This window comes from Phyllopteryx taeniolatus, chromosome 17 (assembly GCF_024500385.1).
Source record: "Phyllopteryx taeniolatus isolate TA_2022b chromosome 17, UOR_Ptae_1.2, whole genome shotgun sequence".
NCBI lineage: Eukaryota > Metazoa > Chordata > Actinopteri > Syngnathiformes > Syngnathidae > Phyllopteryx > Phyllopteryx taeniolatus.
In genome coordinates, this window is record NC_084518.1 from 1,904,136 (window position 1) to 1,924,629 (window position 20,494).

General features: G+C 45.4%; 2 protein-coding genes across 6 annotated transcripts; one reads left to right on the forward strand and one right to left on the reverse strand.

Moving 5' to 3' along the window:
- Positions 1-137: 137 nt before the first annotated feature.
- Positions 138-3,676, reverse strand: hsd20b2 (hydroxysteroid (20-beta) dehydrogenase 2). 3 transcript variants are annotated; one of them, XM_061751725.1, is made up of 11 exons: positions 3,552-3,676; positions 2,885-2,931; positions 2,700-2,775; positions 2,486-2,596; positions 1,995-2,062; positions 1,867-1,911; positions 1,712-1,746; positions 1,538-1,619; positions 1,376-1,441; positions 405-551; positions 138-329 (listed from the first exon to the last, which is right to left on the reverse strand). In XM_061751725.1, exons 1-11 carry the CDS (start codon positions 3,592-3,594, stop codon positions 198-200), a joined length of 852 nt encoding a protein of 283 aa, XP_061607709.1. In that variant the 5' UTR covers positions 3,595-3,676; the 3' UTR covers positions 138-197. The 3 variants fall into 3 exon arrangements, with proteins under 3 accessions (XP_061607709.1, XP_061607710.1, XP_061607711.1); XM_061751726.1 differs by lacking the exon at positions 3,552-3,676 and adding an exon at positions 3,327-3,482; XM_061751727.1 differs by lacking the exon at positions 3,552-3,676 and adding an exon at positions 3,298-3,365.
- A 2,254-nt stretch (positions 3,677-5,930) lies between these two features.
- Positions 5,931-18,941, forward strand: gucy2d (guanylate cyclase 2D, retinal). Of its 3 annotated transcripts, XM_061752516.1 has the most exons (20): positions 5,931-5,984; positions 7,126-7,195; positions 9,016-10,047; positions 10,120-10,421; positions 10,513-10,885; positions 10,956-11,037; positions 11,465-11,573; positions 12,281-12,400; positions 12,492-12,572; positions 12,656-12,832; positions 12,911-13,067; positions 13,147-13,296; positions 13,895-14,043; positions 14,114-14,277; positions 14,427-14,619; positions 14,691-14,865; positions 15,807-15,905; positions 16,829-16,923; positions 16,988-17,070; positions 17,938-18,941. In XM_061752516.1, exons 3-20 carry the CDS (start codon positions 9,165-9,167, stop codon positions 18,020-18,022), a joined length of 3,477 nt encoding a protein of 1,158 aa, XP_061608500.1. In that variant the 5' UTR covers positions 5,931-5,984; positions 7,126-7,195; positions 9,016-9,164; the 3' UTR covers positions 18,023-18,941. The 3 variants fall into 3 exon arrangements, with proteins under 3 accessions (XP_061608500.1, XP_061608501.1, XP_061608499.1); XM_061752517.1 differs by lacking the exon at positions 5,931-5,984 and having other exon boundaries at positions 6,038-7,195; positions 9,012-10,047; XM_061752515.1 differs by lacking the exon at positions 5,931-5,984 and having other exon boundaries at positions 6,038-7,195.
- The last annotated feature ends 1,553 nt before the right edge of the window (positions 18,942-20,494 follow it).

Here is a 20,494-nt window from a genome sequence, read left to right on the forward strand (position 1 = left end):
AGCCCATTTAAATGCTCTATATTTATTGTGGGGGAAAAAAAACTAAAAAAGCCTTTGCTAACAAAATGTGCCTTTTGTGATGCTCTATAAAATAGCTTACATTATACGCTCACTAGTCAGTGACTGTTGAAAAACACTTGTACTGTATATGGTTTTATTGATTCAAAGGTGGAGACACGAGTCCAGTGGTTATTCCTCTACAAATCTGTATGAACCCCTTTCCCCGCTCCTCTTCGGACTTTTCTCTGGTGAGCCGTGTGGCGCATCTTTGCCACCAGGAATGAGGACATACGCAGGCAGTCGGGCACGAGCACCCCGACAGCGAAGCTCTGCACCGGGACAGCAAACGGATTAGGACGTTTGCCGAGTGTTGTTCGTGTGTTCGCGCTAACGCCGATGCTGACCTGCAGCGCGTGCAGCAGACAGCCGTTGGTGTCGCTGGAGTAGCCCACGGTGTTCAAGGCCTCTCGGGCGAAGGCTGCAGCGCTCTTCACGCAGACGCTGCTTTTCATTTTGTTCATGTTGGTGGACACCAGGAAGGGCGCGACGCACTGTGGAAACACACACACGTAACGATGATCCTTTATGTTGTTCGATGTCATCGAAGCTACGTGTAGCGAAATATGCTACAGTGTTCCCCTGCATATTCGCAACTCACAGATTCACCCGTTGGCAAGTGTCTTGTGGCATATTGGTGCCAAAGAACTATGTGGAAGTGAGTTGAGGAGGTTCATTTAGACAAAAATAGTTCTTTGCTGCCATCTTGTGGCATATTGGTGCCAAAGACCTATGTTGAAGTGAGTTGAGGAGCTTCATTTCAACAAAAATAGTTATTTGCTGCCATCTTGTGGAATATCGGTGCCAAAGAACTAAGTTGAAGTGTGCTGAGGAGCATCATTCAGACAACCCTAGTGCTTTGCCTCCATCTTTTGGCATCTTGGTGTCAAGGAACTATGTTGAAGTGAGTCGAAGAGCTTCATTTGGACAAAAAGTAGTTCTTTAAGGCCATGTATGGCATCTTGGTGTCAAGTGAGTCTGTTGAAGTAAGTTGAGGAGCTTCATTTCAACAAAAAGAATTATTTGCTCCCATCTTGTGGAATATCGGTGCCAAAGAACTAAGTTGAAGTGTGCTGAGGAGCATCATTCAGACAACCCTAGTGCTTTGCCTCTATCTTTTGGCATCTTGGTGTCAAGGAACTATGTTGAAGTGAGTCGAAGAGCTTCATTTGGACAAAAGTAGTTATTTAGGGACACTTATGGCATCTTGGTGTCAAGTGACTGTTGAAGTAAGTTGAGGAGCTTCATTTAGGACAAAGTACGTCTTTGCAAATTTCTTTTCTTTTTTAAAAATAGAACTGAGCGTCACTTGGTTTACCTGGACAGTAATGCCGTTTGACTTGTACTCAGCATGCAGACACTGGGAGAAATACATCACAAACGCCTGCAAAACGAAACACAAATGACAGATGAGCTTGAAACGGCCAAACGAACACGCAAAGATGTAAGTTGACGACGCTTGGAGTGCAATGGGCATCACCTTGGTGGCAGAGTAAAGGGCCAACAGAGGCTGCGGATGGATTCCCGCTTGCGAGGAAATATTGATGATCAACCCGGTCCTTCTGCGCTGGCCGTGAGAGGCAACCATTAAATGATTAGTCATCTGTAATATTAGTCATATTCTGTTCAACGTGCGACACCATTATTAGCATACCTTTCAAGCATGCCGGGCAGAACTAATCTTGTCGTCTGGGAGGAGAGAGAGAGAGAGAGAGAGAGAGAGAGAGAGAAAAAAACAAACAAACAAGAAACTTGCTGTAAATTGCAGATAAGCCCAACATGACTCGTTTTATCATCACATGATCTCACCTGAGCAACAGACAGCGTGTTACAGTTGAGAACTTCGGTGATTTTCTGATAACAACACACACACACACACACAAGAGAAAGTGGTGAAGGATGTGTATCCTTGTGTAATACAAAATACTAAAACATACCTGTTCCGCATTTGGAATTTCGAGGAACGAGGCAAAATCGTCCGAGTAGGACATTGCCACATTGTTCACTGTTGGAGCAGACATGAACAAGCATAAGATTGACAATTTCTCACTCTCATTGGTTTGTTATAGCGTAGCACTGTAAGTGACAACATTATTAAGATCCTCGAGTAGCATATTGAGTTGATATTCTACTTCCAAAAATGTAGATGGGAAAAGTCCCGACTGACTTGCTGTATATTTTCTCATTTTAGCATCGCTTGTACTCAACGCAGACGAAAGACAGAACGAGGAGTCTTGTGTTGCTAAGCAACAAGCATTCGCCTCACAAAACCCTCTTTTGCACTTGTCAAGCGCACACAATTCGCTTTACTGACTGTGAATTTCCCGCTTATGCTAAGTGAAGCTAATTGGCCGCTGCTTTATGCAAGCTCAGATTGTGATGTTAGAGGTTGTGAAGTGACAATTGCCAATATCGCTGGTCCCCTTACCCAGAATTCCAATCTCCAGGCCGTGGAGTTGCTCGGCTATGAAAGGGTAAAGGTCGTGGCCGCGTGTGAAGTCCACCCGGACGGTGCGTGTCTTCCGACCGTGCTGCCCCTCTGACGGACACAAAACCATATGGTTTTACATTTGTTCTCTGAATAGAAAAGATGTTGTTGTCACCCCCCCCCCCCCCCCTCCCCCGCCTTGCATTTTGCTGACCGATCTCTTTGGCCAGATGTCGAAGCTTCTCGTCGCATCTGCTCAGCAAAACAATGTCCATGCCTCTTTTTGCCAGCTGCAGGCAGGAAAACACGCACATGCACATACACGCAATTCAAACAAATGCGAATCGTTGTTAGTTTTTTTCGTTTTTTGTTTTTTTTGCAGGGTTTTCAAAGCCTCACCTCCGTGGCATACGCTTTCCCGATGCCAGACGTGGCTCCTGTGACAACTGCAGGGGCAATCAGAGAGATGTTTTAGCACTTTTTCAAAGCCAGCAAAATATTTCCCGTGCTGATTTTGGCGGCGTTGGGAAATCTCAAAGCTGCAGCTGAAATTTAGGAGGGGGCAGGCCAGGCCACAATAGACGCTCATCTACCGAAAAAAGTTGCAATCAATTCGACAAACACAAATTCTATCACACCAAAAAAGAAAAGGCCAATAGAAATGGGAAGTTATCACATTTCACTTTCATTTCTGTCATCATCAGAACGATGTTAATGCGAATATAGTTTTGCTTGATGGGATTCAATCTGAAATAATGACTTATTTGCAATAATAGAATAAAAGGAGGAAGGAGGGAGGAAGACAGCCGCACCGGCAGACAAAGAAAGTTTGCAACTTGACCTGCCCATTGGCCGTAAGTCCTTAAATCCACTCGCCAAAACTCCGATAAAATGAACTCTCTGAATCCGCGGCAACATTTCCACGCCGCTTTCATCGAGTAGAAAATTAACGTCAAGCCACCGATTATGACCAGCGCGTCGGTCCAAGACATTTCTTTTTTTTTTTTTTTTTTGCGCAGTCAACAGCAAAAACGCGCTCCCGCAAAGTATTTATGCGCCGCGATACCTGCACGTGCTCCTCCCTTGTTGCCGCACCTCTTGCGTGTCATCCATCGCCTTGCGTGGGCTTCTTTTTGAAGGCACCGCCGAAGATAACGCACGAGGGGGGAGGGGGGTGAGGGGGGGGGGACGCAAACAACAACGAGGAAAATGGGCGCATTGATTGCCATAAAAGTGCAAAATGCTGCATTTTCACACCTTGATCTCGCAAACAATGTGGAGCATCAAGAGCCCCCCCCCCCCCACCCCCCGTTTCCCGTGACGTCACGCCGCACTTTGCCATCGCAATTTGTTGTGGGAAAGAGATAAACGCGCTGACAACATCCAACTGAGAGCCGCCGACGTTCGTTGGCAATCTAATCGCGGCAGATTGGAGAAGACGTTCTGTCGACTCCCTGAAAACAATTCGTCCATTTTCGATTCCATGTTCTCCTGCTCCAGCTGATTTGTGGCAATGTTCCCGAGGAATGAGGTCGCAGTGCACAAAGACAACTTGTGTGCGTCCCTGTGTTCCAAAAGCAAATTTCTTTGCCCCCCCCCCCCCCCCCCCCCCCAGCGCCATGTTGGGAATGTGTTTGATGCAAATGCGCCGCACTTCCAATCTGCCGAGTTGACATGAGCAGAGCGCGTCCTCCCCCATTCTGCCTAGCAACCGACGTGCGCTGATAAAACGTTACGACGATAATGTTTGTGATAGGCCCCCCGAAAAGTCTTCCAGGAGATGAGAGGAAAAAAAAAGCCTACACTCGTTTTTCATTAGTCACCAGCAAAGGAAGATTTTTTTTTAGATATATTATTATTATTTTTTTTTAAACCTGGAATAAAAACGTGAACGAGTCCAAAAGGAGAAGCATGAACCTCAACACCTTCAAAAGTTATTATATAGTATTACTTTGAAAAGCACATTGCCACAATATCATTCTTTGATTTATTTATAATATTTATGTATCCATCTTCCAGAAAAGCCCTAAAATAACCAAATGAAAGTCGAAGTGTTTGTCGAAGTGCTTGAAAAAGCCGCCGGCTGACTTTCCTCAGAAATCACCTGAAGATAAATCTTTAAGCGAGATCAGAGATTTGGTCATTTTTCACACGTGTGGATGATTTTTTTTTTTTTTTTTTTTGTCTGTGTTGATTGTCAGCCATCCAGGTCAAGGTCATCCACAAAGGTTGAACTCAGGAAACTGAACTTGAAGATGTTTCACCTTTCGTCCAAAAAGCTTCTTCAGTTCTAAATCCACAGCTAAAAATGAAGAACCAAAGACGCCTTTTGGATTGACGGCTTCACCGATTCGCTTGACATTTCTGACACATTCAATGTGCGTTGCGCTGTTCCTGCTCGTGTGCGCGCCTTGACCACCTGGGGGCAGTATAATATAATAATATAATATAATATAATATAATTGTTGTATTGCCTGTCTACATGTGTTGCTCCACTGTTTGTGTCCAAATATCAGTTGCTTAAAGGGTTAGCGCCGTGACGCAGATGCTATTCATCAGCCTGTTCGTTTGTGTTTCGCATTGCTTGTTAGCATGAAGCTAAACGGGCTGTCGTAGATCAAAGCTAAGTGGTTGTCTTTATAAAAAAAAAAATATTAAAAAATAAATAAATTATATGCGCTCGTATCGCAAAGTTCTGCCAAAAAAATCTGGGATCTGAGAAAATGGATGGAAGGAGGAATTGTCTGATCTCTGGCCACATTGTTTTGATTTGCCGGGAGGCTGCAAAACCAAAAGGCCTGAAGTCGACTTCTATCAGCCACTAGAGGGAGCCACAGCTAGCCCTGAATTTTGGACAGGACAGACAATGATGGGGAAGATGTGACGGAGGCTACAACATTTAAAGCTGTTACGGTTGGACTTGTCCCAGTCCAAATCGGGAATGTTGACACACAGCACAACACACAGTTTTACTTGACAAATATTATATGACAATACTGACCTGCGTCTCATAAAAATGCAATAATGATATCGGCATAACTGCGTGTTAGTATACTCTGCACAGATCATTGCTGCCTGGATATCTTTTGGGTGACTTCATCAACTCATGTTTAATTCGCTCGTTCCTTGCTTTCAGACTCTTGAGTTTGAGTGGATTAAAAAATGAATGCTCCCTTTAAGCAAGAATTCATAACGTCAACGATAAAACTACATAAAAGTAAAGCCATACCTTAAAAAACATTGAATCTAAATATTTAAAGAAACAAAGCATCACATAAGTAGCCACAGAGAGAAAAACAATAAAGACAAATACAAGAAAGGAACATACAACAAGCGCCACAATGTTAATTCGCTTGCGCAATTAAGTGAGGTCGCCGAGGAGGCAAATGTCTAAGCCGCTCTTTGGCTACAACGTTTGATTCGTTCGCGGTGGCAAGACGCTCTCCTCGGGGAAAATAAGGAATTCCTGCAGGGACGTTCCGATCAAACCGACAGCAGGGTAATTCGTGCAACATGCAAGCAAGAAACACCGGGAATAAGATTTATCGCAGGGCAGCAGTCGATCAGAGGTTACGTTAAATTCACAAGCGCCCAAGGCCGCCACTGCCGCCTCCCCGTCTTCGGCGCAAGCGCGAGCCGCTTCTTTGCCGACTCGACTTGGCGAGGCCCTCCGTCGGCGCCGTTCGCCGTGTCGCTAAGAGGCTTGCGGGCAGCGAGATGAGTTTAGCACGGCCTCCCCTGACTAATCTGATTACTGCAGCGAGGCAGCGATCGGTGTGCGAGTCAGAACAAACAAGCGTCGAATCAAGCCTCCGCCGCAGCGCAATGGCGCCATGTTGAATGTGCTCATGCGCTGACTTTGCCTCTGTTTTAAAACGAGGAGTTTCCTCCATTGTTACACTTGTGGAGAAAAAAAGAGCCTCAGCAGACTAAGAGTGGCCGACCTCAGGTTATTTTCAGCCATCACCTCCAGCTCATGTGGCACTTGAGCTGCAGGTGGCACCGCCATGCGGGAGATGCAGAGCTTCAGCTTTGCCGCTGTCTTTCCGAAGTCCATCATTTATGGATGGATGGATTTCCGGTCATCTCGTAAAGATGTGCATTCATTATTATTTTTTTTTTTTCTTGATGTTCTTGAGATGTTCTTATATGATGCTAGCCACAAGTTTGATTAAAAAAATAATAATAACATAAAAAAATTGGGGGATATCTAAATGAACAGCACAGTGATGATGATGATGATGATGACGACGACCATCGCACTGTGTGTGGGAATCCCGCCCGCGTCCATCCCAACTTTCACTTGATCTCCTCGAGACCTCCCCCACGCTCGCTCTTCCCACACTCGGTTGGATTAAAAGCTAAAGAAGGCTGAGAAGTCACAGCTTGAATGTCCTCCCCGGTCCGACCCGTTTTCCTCCTACCTGTTTTCTCTTTCCTGCATATTTTTTGAAAACTTGCTCTTGTTCTCATGCATCATCTGAGGTTCGGGGAGGGTCCCACTCCCAGGCTGGGAGAGCAACAAGTAACAGGAGGTTTAACAAATGGAGCTATGGAGATGTGATTGTATTTTTTCAACAGGAACTTATAGTCTGCTTGTTTTTTTCCCCTTGAATCACTTATGACATTCGTCACAATAGCTGGAAAGGAGCTGGCATTTGGTTGGCATGCGACATTGCCGCGGATCCTCGACATGAAGAAGCAATCCAGGTAAGATGTTTTCTAGTAAACAATGTCGTGCTCGCAGAGACTTGGATGTATTTTTTAAAGACTTATCACCTCAAGAACCTGCTCCAAAAAATGTTATCAGTGCTTCGGTGAACCTGTTATAATCATCGCACACATCTTTGCCATATCAAAAATTGTGCTTATTCATGAAGTTGAAGGGAATTGGACCAAAACGTTATGTATAAATGCTGCTGTACTGTTCACGATGCAAGCATACAAGCACATTTTTTTAGACATGTTTGCAGTTGACCTTGGTTGGAGGCGACTGAGCTTTAAAGCACAGCATTTCACTGCAACCATACATGTAATCACACCGTGGGATGAGATCAGCCATCATTGAATAAACATTTCCGGACAGCCAATGCAAATGAATAGCATTTGGACGGCAAAAGCGATGCAAGACCCGATGGACATTAAGGCCAGATTTACCTGCTCCAACCTTGCGGCGCTAATAGGCTTGCTAAGCACATGGGAGTAATTCTGCATCAGGGACATCACGGTAGGGACGGTGCTCTCCGGAAGACGGCTGGACTTTCCCTTGAAATTGTATTCTGTTCAAAGTGCGTGCACGTATGAGTGCCACCGATGCACGCCAAGCCCTCCATATCGGGGTGGGACACAGTACGGGGAATACGCAAGGCCTTGTTGAGTCGCCCTCTGAAGTGACCCTCAAGGCTGAATCTGATTCTGCAGATTGACTGCAGTCAAAAGAACTGTTTTTGCCATCGCTGACGCGCTGGAAAGAATACGATGGTGACCGAACACGTTCCTAACCTAACTCGCGGTACAGAAAAAAAGAAAAGAAAAAAAACACAGCACAACACGTAACCAGTAAGTAAAACACACACAACTTGAAAAGCGTTGATTTACCGCTCATGTCATGTAAAACTGGTTTTACACCAAGTAAATCATTTTGTGCGCGTGTGTGTGTGTTGGGGGTGCCAAACACCGCCACTGGCTGTAATTACATACGTGGCTGCCTGTTTCTGCCACGCCAGTCGGCCGCCGGTTCGCCACTCAAAGAGCCTCGTTGGCGGGGCTGGAAAATGCCATTTTTTCATTGGCCTATGAGGCAGTTACGAATGAGCCACGTCGGCAACAAATTTGGACCAATTTGTGAATCACAAATCATTTTCGCTTTTCTGTGTGATTTCTGATAATGCCATTAGGCAGCTGTACAGATAGATTATTGTATTTACTCACGACAACTTGAGGGCATTCAGCTGTCGAGTGAAATTTCAGGAGGAAGCTAAACTACAACTATAACCTTTATAGGGGAACTTCATTTGACCTCTAAACTTTTGAATGCACACAACTGTTCAATGTTTCAGTACTTGCGTTTCACTAAACATTTGTTGGATACATGAATTCAGGTTCATCCCGGAATTTCTCCCTCATGGAATCGACCGCAACTCAACTGTTCTGGCTGTCTTAGAAGACGTTTCCTCTCTCATCTGAGCAGGCTTCACCAGGTCATGCGCAAGGCTGGGTATGACAGCACTACTAGCCTGGGTGTTGCCGCAAAAACCAAATGACAGTTTTTGTCCTCCAAGTTAGAGGCACGCTCCAAACCCGCAAATGAATTTTGGGAGGCAAAACGTCTTTTAAGACAACCAGAAGAGTCCAGTTGCGATCCATTGAATGGCCTGACTGAACGAGAATATTCACAGGCAACTTGAAATTGCACTCAAAAGTAGAAAATACCAAACCTGTTGTGACAGAACATTGAACTGTTTTATGTTTTTCATACTACATGCACATTTTGAATTGTTTCCACATATTTTCCTGTTACCCGGAGGCAGTGATGGCTGGGAGTTTTGTCGACATCTGTCCACCTTAGGACTTAAGGACCGCTGAGTGCCAAGGGAGCGCCTCCCCTCCAGCCCCCGTCACAGCGCCAAGCCACGCTCACCATCTCCCTGCGAGGACGGAATAAAAGCAGCGCGGGGGAATGGCAAGTCACAGAGACCCTCGTTTCCTGCATAACCTGTCCTACCACCCTCGATGGCGGCGCAACACATTAAAACCCAGGAGAAAAAGACACATCTGGGCAAACGGTGACGTAGCTAACGGTCTCTTTAAATCCTGGTCCACATCATCATCATCATCATCATCATCATCATCATCATCATCATCATCATTGTTAAAACCAAAGTTGCCATTGTCTCCGGTACAGCGTTATAAGCGCTGTTGGGCAAGCTGGCTTTTAATGCCCTTACTCCTGATCTCATCCCTACCTTGTCAGGCCTGGGCAACCACTTTCAAGGTGGCCCTGGTTGGACCCTGGACTTGTGACCACTTTTACTCCAAAGCCCTGCCGGACACGGCGGCCCGCCTCGCCACCGCGCGCATCAACAAGGACCCCCACCTTAACAAAGGCTACTGGTACGACTACACGCTGATCAACGAGGACTGCAAGTCATCCCGTGCCATGGCTCGCTTCGCTGAGCTCGAAGGATACGGCGCCGCCTTCCTGGGGCCGGCCAACCCGGGATACTGCTCTTTGGCTGCTTTGTACGCTAAAGAGTGGGACGCTGGAATTCTCTCCTGGAGTTGCCTGAAACCGAACATGGAAGAAGGAGGGATGTATCCCACTTTCCTACGCCCACAGCCGTTGTCCTCACGTGTCCTTTTCACAGTGCTACGCTACTTTCGGTGGGCCCACGTGGCGATCATCTCGGAGGAGAGGGACATCTGGGAGGCCACTGGAAATGAGCTGGCTTCTTCTCTGAGGGCTTTGGGCCTGCCCGTCAACCCCGTAGTGACCATGGAGGCGGGCGAGGGCGGGCCGAGGAAGGCCTTGACAAGAGTACGGGAATCTGATCGGGTTCGAGGTGAGCTGCGTCGCTTCACACAAAACTCCTCGACCCTGATAACCTGCTAATGAGCCCGCTTTCTCTTCGCAGTGATCATTATGTGCATGCCTTCTGTCCTGGTTGGTGGCCAAGCTCAGTACGAGCTTTTGCTGTCTGCTTTAGCCATGCGAATGATTGACCGCGGCTACGTCTTCATCCCCTACGACACACTGCTTTACTCTCTTCCGTACAACGACGCGTTCTACTACACCCTCGGCAATGACACCAGGCTGAGGAAAGCCTACGATGGGGTGCTCACCATCACCATGGACTCTGGAGACCGCAATTTTTATCAGGCCTATAAAGAGGCTCAGGGCAGCTACGAAATCCGCAGCAGCACCGCAGCAGAGAACGTGAGAACATCTGCTCATATCATGCATGACTTTCAGGAGGCAAATTTTCTGCTCACATCAGCACGCAATCGCCATCTGTCTCCCTTTCTAGGTTTCTCCGTTCTTCGGCTCCATCTACAACATGATGTATTACGTAGCGATGGCCGCCGAGCAGGCCCGTGCGAGTAGCGGCCGTTGGGTGACCGGTGAGCTCCTCGCATCCAGTGAGGGCGGCTTCGAATTCGAGGGCTTCAACCAGCGCTTGAGGGCGGGTAGGAACGGTGAAGGCATGCAGGCTCGCTTCGTCGTGCTGGACTACAGCGGCATGGGCAACTCTCTCTACTCCACTCACGCTCTGGATGCCGCACACACAGACGGCAGGATCGGAGGGTTGAAATATCTCGGTCGCTCAATCCATTTTGCAGGCAGTACCCCTTACACGGATTCCAGCTGTTGGTTTAGTCCTTATTTTGCCTGCAGTGGAGGTGAGCGATGGAGACGGGTCATCACAAGAAGCTTGCATTCCAACGTAGTGAACTTCTCGTCTTCCCATAGGAATGGATTCTACTACAATCTTCTTTTTCCTTCTCTTCGCTTTGGTGGTTGCCGGTACCGTAAACGTCTTCATTCATTTCAAGTACGTGCAGTGGGAAATTCTCATTCAAGCCAAAGCTCGTGTGGTGATATATACAGTCATGGAAAATATTCTTAGACGACCCTTGTTTTCTTCAATTTCTTGCCTGGTACCATTAAAGGTATATTAACCGAAGAATACAATGAAAATGGTGTTTTTAGCAGTGCAGTGCCATAGCTATTGATGTAAGAACCTATGGGGTTTTGGTTATTATTAAGAAAACCATGGAAAATGGCAAGATATCAGCTCTTAAATTCAAGTCTTATGAGCTATTTTTTGTCGTTCTAATTATATTTGCCCAAACAAATGTACCTATAATTTTGACCAGGCATTCAAATGAAGAAAGAAACTGAAGAAAGAAGTGTGGTCTAATATTTTTTTCCATGACCGTATGTCTATATTTTCTGACTTGTCCATGTTTTTCATGCAGGAGGAGCGGCAGAGTGGGCTTTACCTTTGGAGACGGTGGCGCCAGTCCCGCCAAAGTACTCCTGACTCTGGATGACTTGGTTTTCATTAACACACAAATCAGCAAAAGGGTCAGTTCTCACATTGTTTGGATGTCTTTTGGCTTTGGCTCTTACCCCGAGAGCATTTGCAATTAAACACATGCCCATTTTGTGCCCCAAAAACGTAACATTACAAAATTGCCGCCTGACAAGAAGTTGCACAGTTTCTGCTTTTTACCACTACTGATAAAAACACCAAACTCCTAGAGCAGGCGTTCACACAAAGCCAGGGAAAGTCAATCCGGAGGCCTGAGCTGGAGCTCAGTATAAATAAAAGCTTCATTCAGTGGACTGTCCAGAGAGTGATAACGCTTTACCTGTATCGACTTCAGGTTGTTGAGCATTATAATCTTATGCCTAAAGCAATGAGCAACCTGAAACTTGCCACGGATAGCGTAAAATGTACTATTGGCCAGTGTGACGGCCATAAAGCTTCTCGAAGTGGCGTTGAACTGAAAAACGTCTTGCCAGGCGGCAATTTTGCGACGCTGCGGCAATGTCAACTGGCAAGGAACTGACACGCTTACAAAAACGGCAAAGCCTAAACTGTCAAATTGTGAAGACCTCACGTCTGTCTGAAGGATACGTGAAATGAAATAGAAAAAAGGGAGTGTGTAGTGACTTTTGGGACACCCTCTATTTCACTTTACTTTCACTCCAAAATCTTTCCAGCATTTTCTCCTCGGTGTATACAATTTGTTGAGAAAACGTTCTTTTTGGCATGTTGTTGAGAGCAGAAGCTGAACGATGAAAGCATCATGAAAAGTCAGCTGGATATGAAGACACCTCACCACTCCGTGTCCGGTCGCAGCTATTTAGCTTCGACACCAGACAGCTCCAGTGTTGCTGTATTTGAGGTGAGGTGGATGTGAAACTTCTGTCAGTGGAGATGTTGTTGTTGTTGTTGTTTTGTTGACAAAAGACTGTTTTGCTTGCTATACATCTCAGGGTGATTGGGTTTGGTTGAAGAAAGGCCCACCAGGAGCTGTATCAAGCATCAATAGCAGCACAGAGTCAGTCTTCACCAAGGTCCGTTTTTTTAGGGAATGAGAAGGACGTTCTGTCCGGGAAGGTTTTGCGCTCTCTTTCAATTGTCTCGCTAACTCTCACAGGTCAGAGATATGAGGCACGAGAATCTCAATCTGTTCCTGGGACTGTTCTACGACTCTGGCATTTTCGGAGTGGTGACGGAACACTGCTCCAGAGGCAGCTTGGAGGACCTGCTCACCAACGAGGACGTACGTCTGGACTGGATGTTCAAGTCGTCCCTGCTGATGGATCTTATCAGGGTACTGTGGAACGAGAGCTGCCCACTCGTGCTGGATGTGCTCTTTTTCAATGGTGTCGCGTAACTCGTGCCTCGACAGGGGATGAAGTACTTGCACAATCGAGGAATCGTTCACGGGCGCCTCAAATCCCGAAACTGTGTGGTGGACGGTCGCTTCGTGCTGAAGGTGACTGATTATGGCTTCAATGAACTTCTCAGCGCCCAGAGCATCAGCATGGAGGAAGAAAAGCCCGAGGGTGAGCTAATGTCAAGTCCTGTGTTTGTTTTTCTCCATTTCATCGTAACCCTATTTGTTTGTTCGAATTCAATGAAAAGCTCTGCTCTGGACCGCTCCTGAGCTGCTGCGCAGCGCTTCTCTGAGGAGAAAGGGGACTTTTCCAGGGGACGTCTACAGCTTTTCCATCATTGCGCAGGAAGTTATTTCCCGCTCGGCGCCGTTTTGTATGCTGGACATGCCACCCAAGGGTGAGAGATATGGCAGTGATGTCACTCGAGAGAGAATGTGCTCTTTTTCTATATTTGCAACATGTAAATGTCATTTGAATTATGGCTTGACTATATACTTGTACTGCTCCTTTCGGGATACATTTGTATTATGTATTTTATATTTTATACAGAGTAGTGATTCAATTGAGATACATAAAATCATTTCATGAGCCCTGAAGTTCTGCATTTGGAGTCCTCAGTATGCCTGTGTCTGACGTCCTGTTGGCATATGTCAACTTTTCCTTTGGGCTTGAGAGAGCAAATAAGTCTGCGCCACAAATTCTGCCAAAAATAACAAGTGACCAGACAATCATGTGACATGCGCAGAAAAAACAAAAAGAATCCCAACAATTCTGATCAATTTTCCTGCATCCATTCAATTGTACGAGGGTCACGGCATATTTTAATCTGCGCAACAGTTAGAGGAGGAAATGTGTCTGGAAATCCGAAGCAATACATTGTGTATCACAAGAACACGGCAATAGTCCGAGTACATTGATAAAAGCAAGACATTCAATCTGCATGTGCGTCTCTCCATGTTATTGTTTATGTCGGTGTTGTCTGTGTGTTTTGGCAGAGATTATCAGCAAGGTCAAAGAGCCGCCTCCTTTGTGTCGGCCCTCCGTGTCCGTGGACGAGGCTCCCCTGGACGTCATCCAGGTCATGAAGCAGGCCTGGAGCGAAGAACCCGACAAGAGGCCCACATTTCATGATATTTTCAAACAGGTGAAAACACGCTCAACAGTCATCTGGTGGACACCCGGCACCTCAACCCATCTCCCTTTTATCTCAACAGTTTAAAAACATCACCAAAGGAAAGAAGACCAACATTATCGACTCGATGTTGCGCATGTTGGAGCAGTACTCCTCCAACTTGGAGGATCTGATCCGGGAGAGGACAGAGGAGTTGGAGGTGGAGAGACAAAAGACTGACCAACTGTTGGCTCAGATGTTGCCCAAGTAGGTTACACAATAACTACTTTGAATCACCTTTTATTGCTCGTCTTGGAAAATTGAGGAAGGTGGCTCGGGGTCTTGCGGAAATGAAATCCATGGAGTCCCTTTGCGTTGATTGAAGTGACCGAGTTGCTCGTGCGTGCCTCCCCCAGGTCTGTGGCCCAGGCGCTGAAGACAGGCAAGCCGGTCAAACCCGAGCACTTCAAAGAGGTCACGCTCTACTTTAGCGACATCGTGGGCTTCACCACCATCTCGGCTCTCAGCGAGCCCATCGAGGTGGTCGACCTGCTGAACGACCTCTACACGCTGTTCGACGCCATCATCGGGGTACATGACGTGTACAAGGTGAGCGCTGCCTCGTCCTCCCCGGAGACACGTGCGTGGTCTTTATTGCCTTCCATTTTGGGGGTCTTCAGGTGGAGACTATCGGAGACGCGTACATGGTGGCCTCCGGAGTCCCCAACAGGAACGGCAACCGTCATGCAGCCGAGATGGCCAACATGTCTCTTGACATCCTCCACTGCATCGGCACCTTCAAGATGAGACACATGCCTGAATTAAAAGTTAGGATCCGGATCGGCTTGCACTCCGGTGAGCAATCGCTTTGCAAGGTTAGAAACTGAGCGGGAAAGCAGAAGAATGGAGCTAAATTGCAACGAGCTGAGGGGACACGGCAAAGTTAACACGCGTTATTCGGCCAGTCGCTGACACTCGAGCACGTATTGTACGAGCGGACATATTTGATTGACAGGTGAAGGGCTCACCTGCGGCGCTTCCAGCGGACACGCCCACGCAGTCCCTTGTTGTTCATGATTTTCGAGCCTTATTTAAGTTATTTTACATACATGGTGATTTATTTTGAAGTCCTTCGAATTTGGCAGGCTCTTTAAAAACACTCTTCTCTGTGCTGTGTCATATTTACAAGACATTTTTTGATCATTTTACAGGCACTTTTTGAAGCACTATTCGCACATAAGACAAAGTATATATATATAAAAAGACGAATCCCACTTATTTTTTCTCATTTATTCCTATGTAAAATGTCCAAATGTGAAGATTTGCCTGGCTTTCCCATAGAAAGTTTTCAGAAAATCAGACGCCTTACTTCCTTCCAACTTATTACAACAATGCTTCAAAACATAAATTGTAGCTACATATGGAAAATTCACCTGCAATGTGACACATGGACAGAAAACGAAAAAAAAAAAGAAAAAATGTAAAGTTTGTTGCAGATAGTACACATGAGGCAACACAAGCTGCTAAGGAAAGGAGATATTTTTACCTCCTTGATCCTCGTCTGGAACTTATTCCTGGAATAGTGAAGCACTATCCACTTAGGGTGCTCTCATCCAATTAACAGCCACTATCCACCACAAGTCAGTGCTGTTCATCCAATGATAGTCTTTTCCAATCAATGCATTTTTTTTTTTTTTTTTTTTCATTTTGATGATCTTATATGAATTGGAAAAGTAACTGTAAAGACACCAAAAGGCCTTTTTTGCCATAACGATTGCGTGCACGTGTGCTTTCAGGCCCGGTCGTCGCAGGAGTCGTGGGCCTCACGATGCCTCGGTACTGCCTCTTTGGCGACACGGTCAACACAGCATCTCGAATGGAGTCCACCGGGTTGTGTGAGTGACTCCCGCTGTACATCGCATCGGCTGCAGAATTCACGCACGTAATCTTTCTGGAAGAAAAGCAAGAGTGTGTGTGTTTTTTACCCCCCCCCCCCCCCCCCCCTGTAAGACGAACGTGGCCGAGGACAGGTGTGTGCATGTTGCCTGAGGCTAAACGGGGCTTTAAGTGACGAGTCCTTTTTAAGCTCTTAAGACTATAAACACAATTAGAGGTCAATTCAAAGTTTTACTGTAAATAACTCGGTTTGCCCTGGCGGCCTGGTGCATGCTCCAGGAATTAAGTACAAAATGCAGTTTTCAAGGTGATGAACCAAAATGATGGCGTGATAGTTAACATCGAGCTGGGTTGGAATCGCCTTTCAGTGGAAACTTCAGTGGTTGAATATAATCTGGTCAAACTCCGATTTGTTCAGAGTTGAAAAAAAATCTATTTAAAATACTGTACATGTTAATGTCAATTGTCAATTCAGTTATAGTGAACTATTTTTTTTATTATTTTTTTTTTTTTTGCACGCTCAAAACACTGCAGCATCGAAGGAAGTTGACACCGGATTTCCTAACATGCTAAGCAGCATTGTGGAAATAGTTGCGAAGAATGACATTCATTCATTCATGCGGGTCGCGGGCGTGCTGGTGCCTATCCCGGCTATCTTCGGGCGAGAGGCGGGTTACACCCTGAACTGGTCGCCAGCCAATCACAGGGCACATAGACACAAACAACCATTCGCACTCACATTCACGCCTACGGGCAATTTAGAGTCTCCAATCAACCTAGCGCGCATGTTTTTGGGATGTGGATTTTGTATTTATTATTTTTTTCCGATACAGATCTCGCATATCAAAATGTAATCCAATTGTTACAGTTTTGTGGCAAAATGAGTATTGACTGTGTGTGTGTGTTTGTTTGTGTGGTGTAGCTTACAGAATACATGTCAACCAGAGCACAGTAGACATCCTGAACGACTTGAAGCTAGGCTACAAAATTCAAGTTCGAGGTCTGACGGAATTAAAGGTAAATTGGATCAAATGCACCGAATGCTTGCAGAGGAATGACTCGAGGATCTTTTGTTCAATAGGGCAAAGGTGTTGAGAACACGTACTGGTTGGTGGGAAGGGAAGATTTCAAGAAACCTCTGCCCATTCCAGCAGACCTTCAAGGGTGAGGGACATTTCGAATGAAAGCACCTCCTCCTGTTTGCGTCAGAGATCATCCAGCATCATCAAGTGCTTTCGATGCACACTTTCAAATCCTCCCCTTTCAATGCTTGACCACTTTCAATTTAATAAAATCAATTCACCTTTGACAACCAAATCTGAGCAGCAAACTGGACCTCTCTGGAAAAATCAACAATTTCTCACGCAAAACGTTCAACCACTGGAACGAAATAACGATTATTTGACATCCGGATTTTGTTGTTGTTGTAAAATTCAAGTTCATTCTGTTTCGAAACCCTGTTTTAAAACCCGACTTTGAAACCCTAACCCTGTTTTCAAACCCTAACCCTGTTTTAACACCCTACTTTGAAATCTAACCCCATTTTGAAACCCTACTTCGAAAGCCAAACCCAGTTTTAAAACCCTCCTTTGAAACCCTAACCCAGTTATAAAAACCCTACTTTGAAACCCTTTTTGAAACCTTACTTCGAAACCCAAACCCAGTTTTAAAACCCTAACCCTGTTTTGAAACCCTACTTTGAAACCTTCACCCGGTTATAAAAACCCTACTTTGAAACCCGAAAGCCTTTTTGAAACCTTACTTCGAAACCCAAACCCAGTTTTAAAACCCTACTTTGAAACCCTAACTCCATTTTGAACCCCTAACCCTGTTTCGAAACCTTACTTTGAAACTCTAACGCCATTTTGAAACCCTACTTTGAAACCCTAACGCAGTTTTAAAACCCTTCTTTGAGACGCTAACACCGTTTTGAAACCCTAACCCCATTTTGAAACCCTACTTTGACACCCTCACCCAGTTGTAAAGCCCTACTTGGTTGTTTTACTCTCCTTTGTGCGTTTCCTCTTCCAGCGGAAGCAATCACGGCATCGCCTTGGACGAGATTCCTCCTGACCGAAGACAAAAGTTTCTGGATCGACAGAAGAAGATGGGCTAGAGCGCCGCTGGACGCTTTGTTTGTTTTCGAACAATCCACACCAGAGTAGATTGTGAAAAGAAGTGCGGCATTATCGAATGGACCTGACAAAATATGACAATATGTCCTGTTAAGGTCTCAAATGTGTGCTGCACCTTCATTTATAGAAATGCTGCACAAACTCGTTGCATAAACGTTTTCCGGTTATAGTCAGTTTTCCTCACGCTCGATGCGGTGAAACTTTAGATCTTTTCATCATTGCCACAGGGAGCTTTTATTTTGATTTGTATTGTTTTTTTGGGCGTAAAAGGACTGAATGACATATTTACATGAAATGCTCCAAAAGTGACGATGTCATCACGACACGTTGAGTAAGGGGCGATTCTGACCATCTCCTCAGCAGACCCTTATTTCATTTTTAAAAGTCACATCGCGCCACTTTAGACGCAAAAAATGACGACTTGTGTGAAGTGTAATGATCACACCGGGGCCAAAACGCGAATCAGAAGACACACACACACACACACACACACACAAATCACATTTAATGACAATAAATGTTCTAGTCATTGCAATGTATCTCTTTTAATGATGTGTATCTTTGATTTTCAACCTTATATTCTTATGATGTACCCTTGCAAAAAAGACAAATGTAAAATAAGGATTTAAAATTTCTGATGATACTTGGTGCACGCGGGTGCACCTCGGTTGGTCCACAAACAAAAAGGAGCACAAGCAGCATTCCAGATCCAGACGGATTGACAGTGTGGAATATGGATCTTCTTCTTCGATAGAAATCCGAACACCTTCTTATCATCCACTTGGACTCCTTTTTGCCAAAAGATACACCTGACCCAACCCAAATAAAGTGAACTGTGCAGATTATTTTGAATGGAAATCTTATTGTGTTTATGTAAATAAATGCTGGCTACTGGGAAAATAGTGACTTTCTTTTTTTGTCCATGATGTAAATTGATGCAAAAAATAATACAATAGCAATTTCATTTTTTTGTTAGGAATGATTCCATGTATGGTGATTTGTTACACCTATGCACAAATGCAAACGATGTTATTTGAAACATCCATCCAAAGGTTCAGTTGAGAATATTATTCACGATAGCACAATCGGTCTGAACAACACGTTCGCTCATATTTCGGTGAATTTTGTCTCATAAATGTCGAGAACGGAAGTAAAAAAACAAAAAAAACGCACATCGAGTTCCACGGCGCCCCTCTGGTGTCCTGAAGCCGCCCTCGATGTTGACTGGCACCGGCTTAAACGTGCCAGTCTGGCAGGAAATCGTCAAGTCAACTCGAGGAGAGCCGAAAACACCCGGAAGCCGACGGAGCCTCCTTTCACAATAAGACGACACAACGACGAACTGGCGAAACGCCTGCAGGACAGGCGCCCGTGTAATACTGAACATGACTGCCCTACATAACGACAATTATTACTTGCAACGGTCTAGCAATTTCCGAACTTGTGAAATGAGTTCCATTTGTAAATATTATATTCAAGGATTTAATTTACACTCTGCTGCGTCATCACACGCGTGCGGGCATGCAAGGAGAGTTGTCACAATGAACAACGAGTTGCCATTTTGACATTCTTTTTTGTTGTTTGTTTTTGTCCACAGCGGGACTTGAACTGTGACCCCCGCAGTCAAAGTTTAGCCCAAATTTCCACTTAAAGGAGACACAACGTGCATATTGCCCCCCACCCACAATTTAAAACGTTTCCCCGGTGTCTGTAACATGCGTTTGTCAAAACAAAGTTCAATGTACTTCACTTTCTGTTGCCCAAGATTAAAATGTGCTAAACTGACATAATTTCCCCGTTTGTCTTGAGAATAATCCAAGAATATATGTTAGTTGAACGCATTTTAATCGTGTGGGACCGATGGACACGTTCAAATTGAGTCAATTCGAAGGACTTGTTTTTTTTTTTGTTAAGAGGACTGTTGAAATGTATTTGTCCATTCATGCATCAATCACCTGTTTTGAATTTTGACGTTCACTTCCTTGTTAAAGGACAACAAGTTGTACAAAAGGTATTGCAATATTGAACAGTTGGACGTGTTTAGAGGAGGTCAAATTGAGTTGACCTGTAAAAGTGCGTCTTAGGTTCAACGTAAAATGTCACCCGAAAGCCGAATATCCCGAAGCTTTTTTTTTTTTTTTGGGAGTACTGCGACTCTGTGGAAAATGTAAAAGTAGCAGAAAAAATACTATTAACAGCCATTTTCAAGTCAAACGTGCTTTTATTTTGGAACGGCGTGACCGGATGCTGCGCTTGAATTCGCCAAACTTGCAGTCTGGCCAGCTTCAGTCAGACAGGTGGAGGAGAGGGTCTAGACGTCGCTCCGCGGCTGAGGTGCACCCGCCGTATCTCGGACTCGGACCGGGCCGGACTGCGGAGGACGCCGTTGGGATCCTCCTGCGGCTGCCGGATGCCGCGCGGAGGCGCGCTCCGGCTCGGTTCTCCATCCTAAT

Excerpts from the sequence above, each read along its gene's own strand:
- gucy2d (XM_061752516.1), top strand. The coding sequence starts at position 9,165 with ATGGCAAGTCACAGAGACCCTCGTTTCCTGCATAACCTGTCCTACCAC. Across the intron at positions 14,278-14,426 it reads TTGGCTCAGATGTTGCCCAA|GTCTGTGGCCCAGGCGCTGA; the intron begins GTAGGTTACACA and ends TGCCTCCCCCAG. Across the intron at positions 14,866-15,806 it reads CCGGATCGGCTTGCACTCCG|GCCCGGTCGTCGCAGGAGTC; the intron begins GTGAGCAATCGC and ends GTGTGCTTTCAG.
- hsd20b2 (XM_061751726.1), bottom strand. The coding sequence starts at position 3,477 with ATGTCTTGGACCGACGCGCTGGTCATAATCGGTGGCTTGACGTTAATT. Across the intron at positions 2,597-2,699 it reads ACATCTGGCCAAAGAGATCG|AGGGGCAGCACGGTCGGAAG; the intron begins GTCAGCAAAATG and ends TGTGTCCGTCAG. Across the intron at positions 2,063-2,485 it reads CCTGGAGATTGGAATTCTGG|TGAACAATGTGGCAATGTCC; the intron begins GTAAGGGGACCA and ends CTGCTCCAACAG.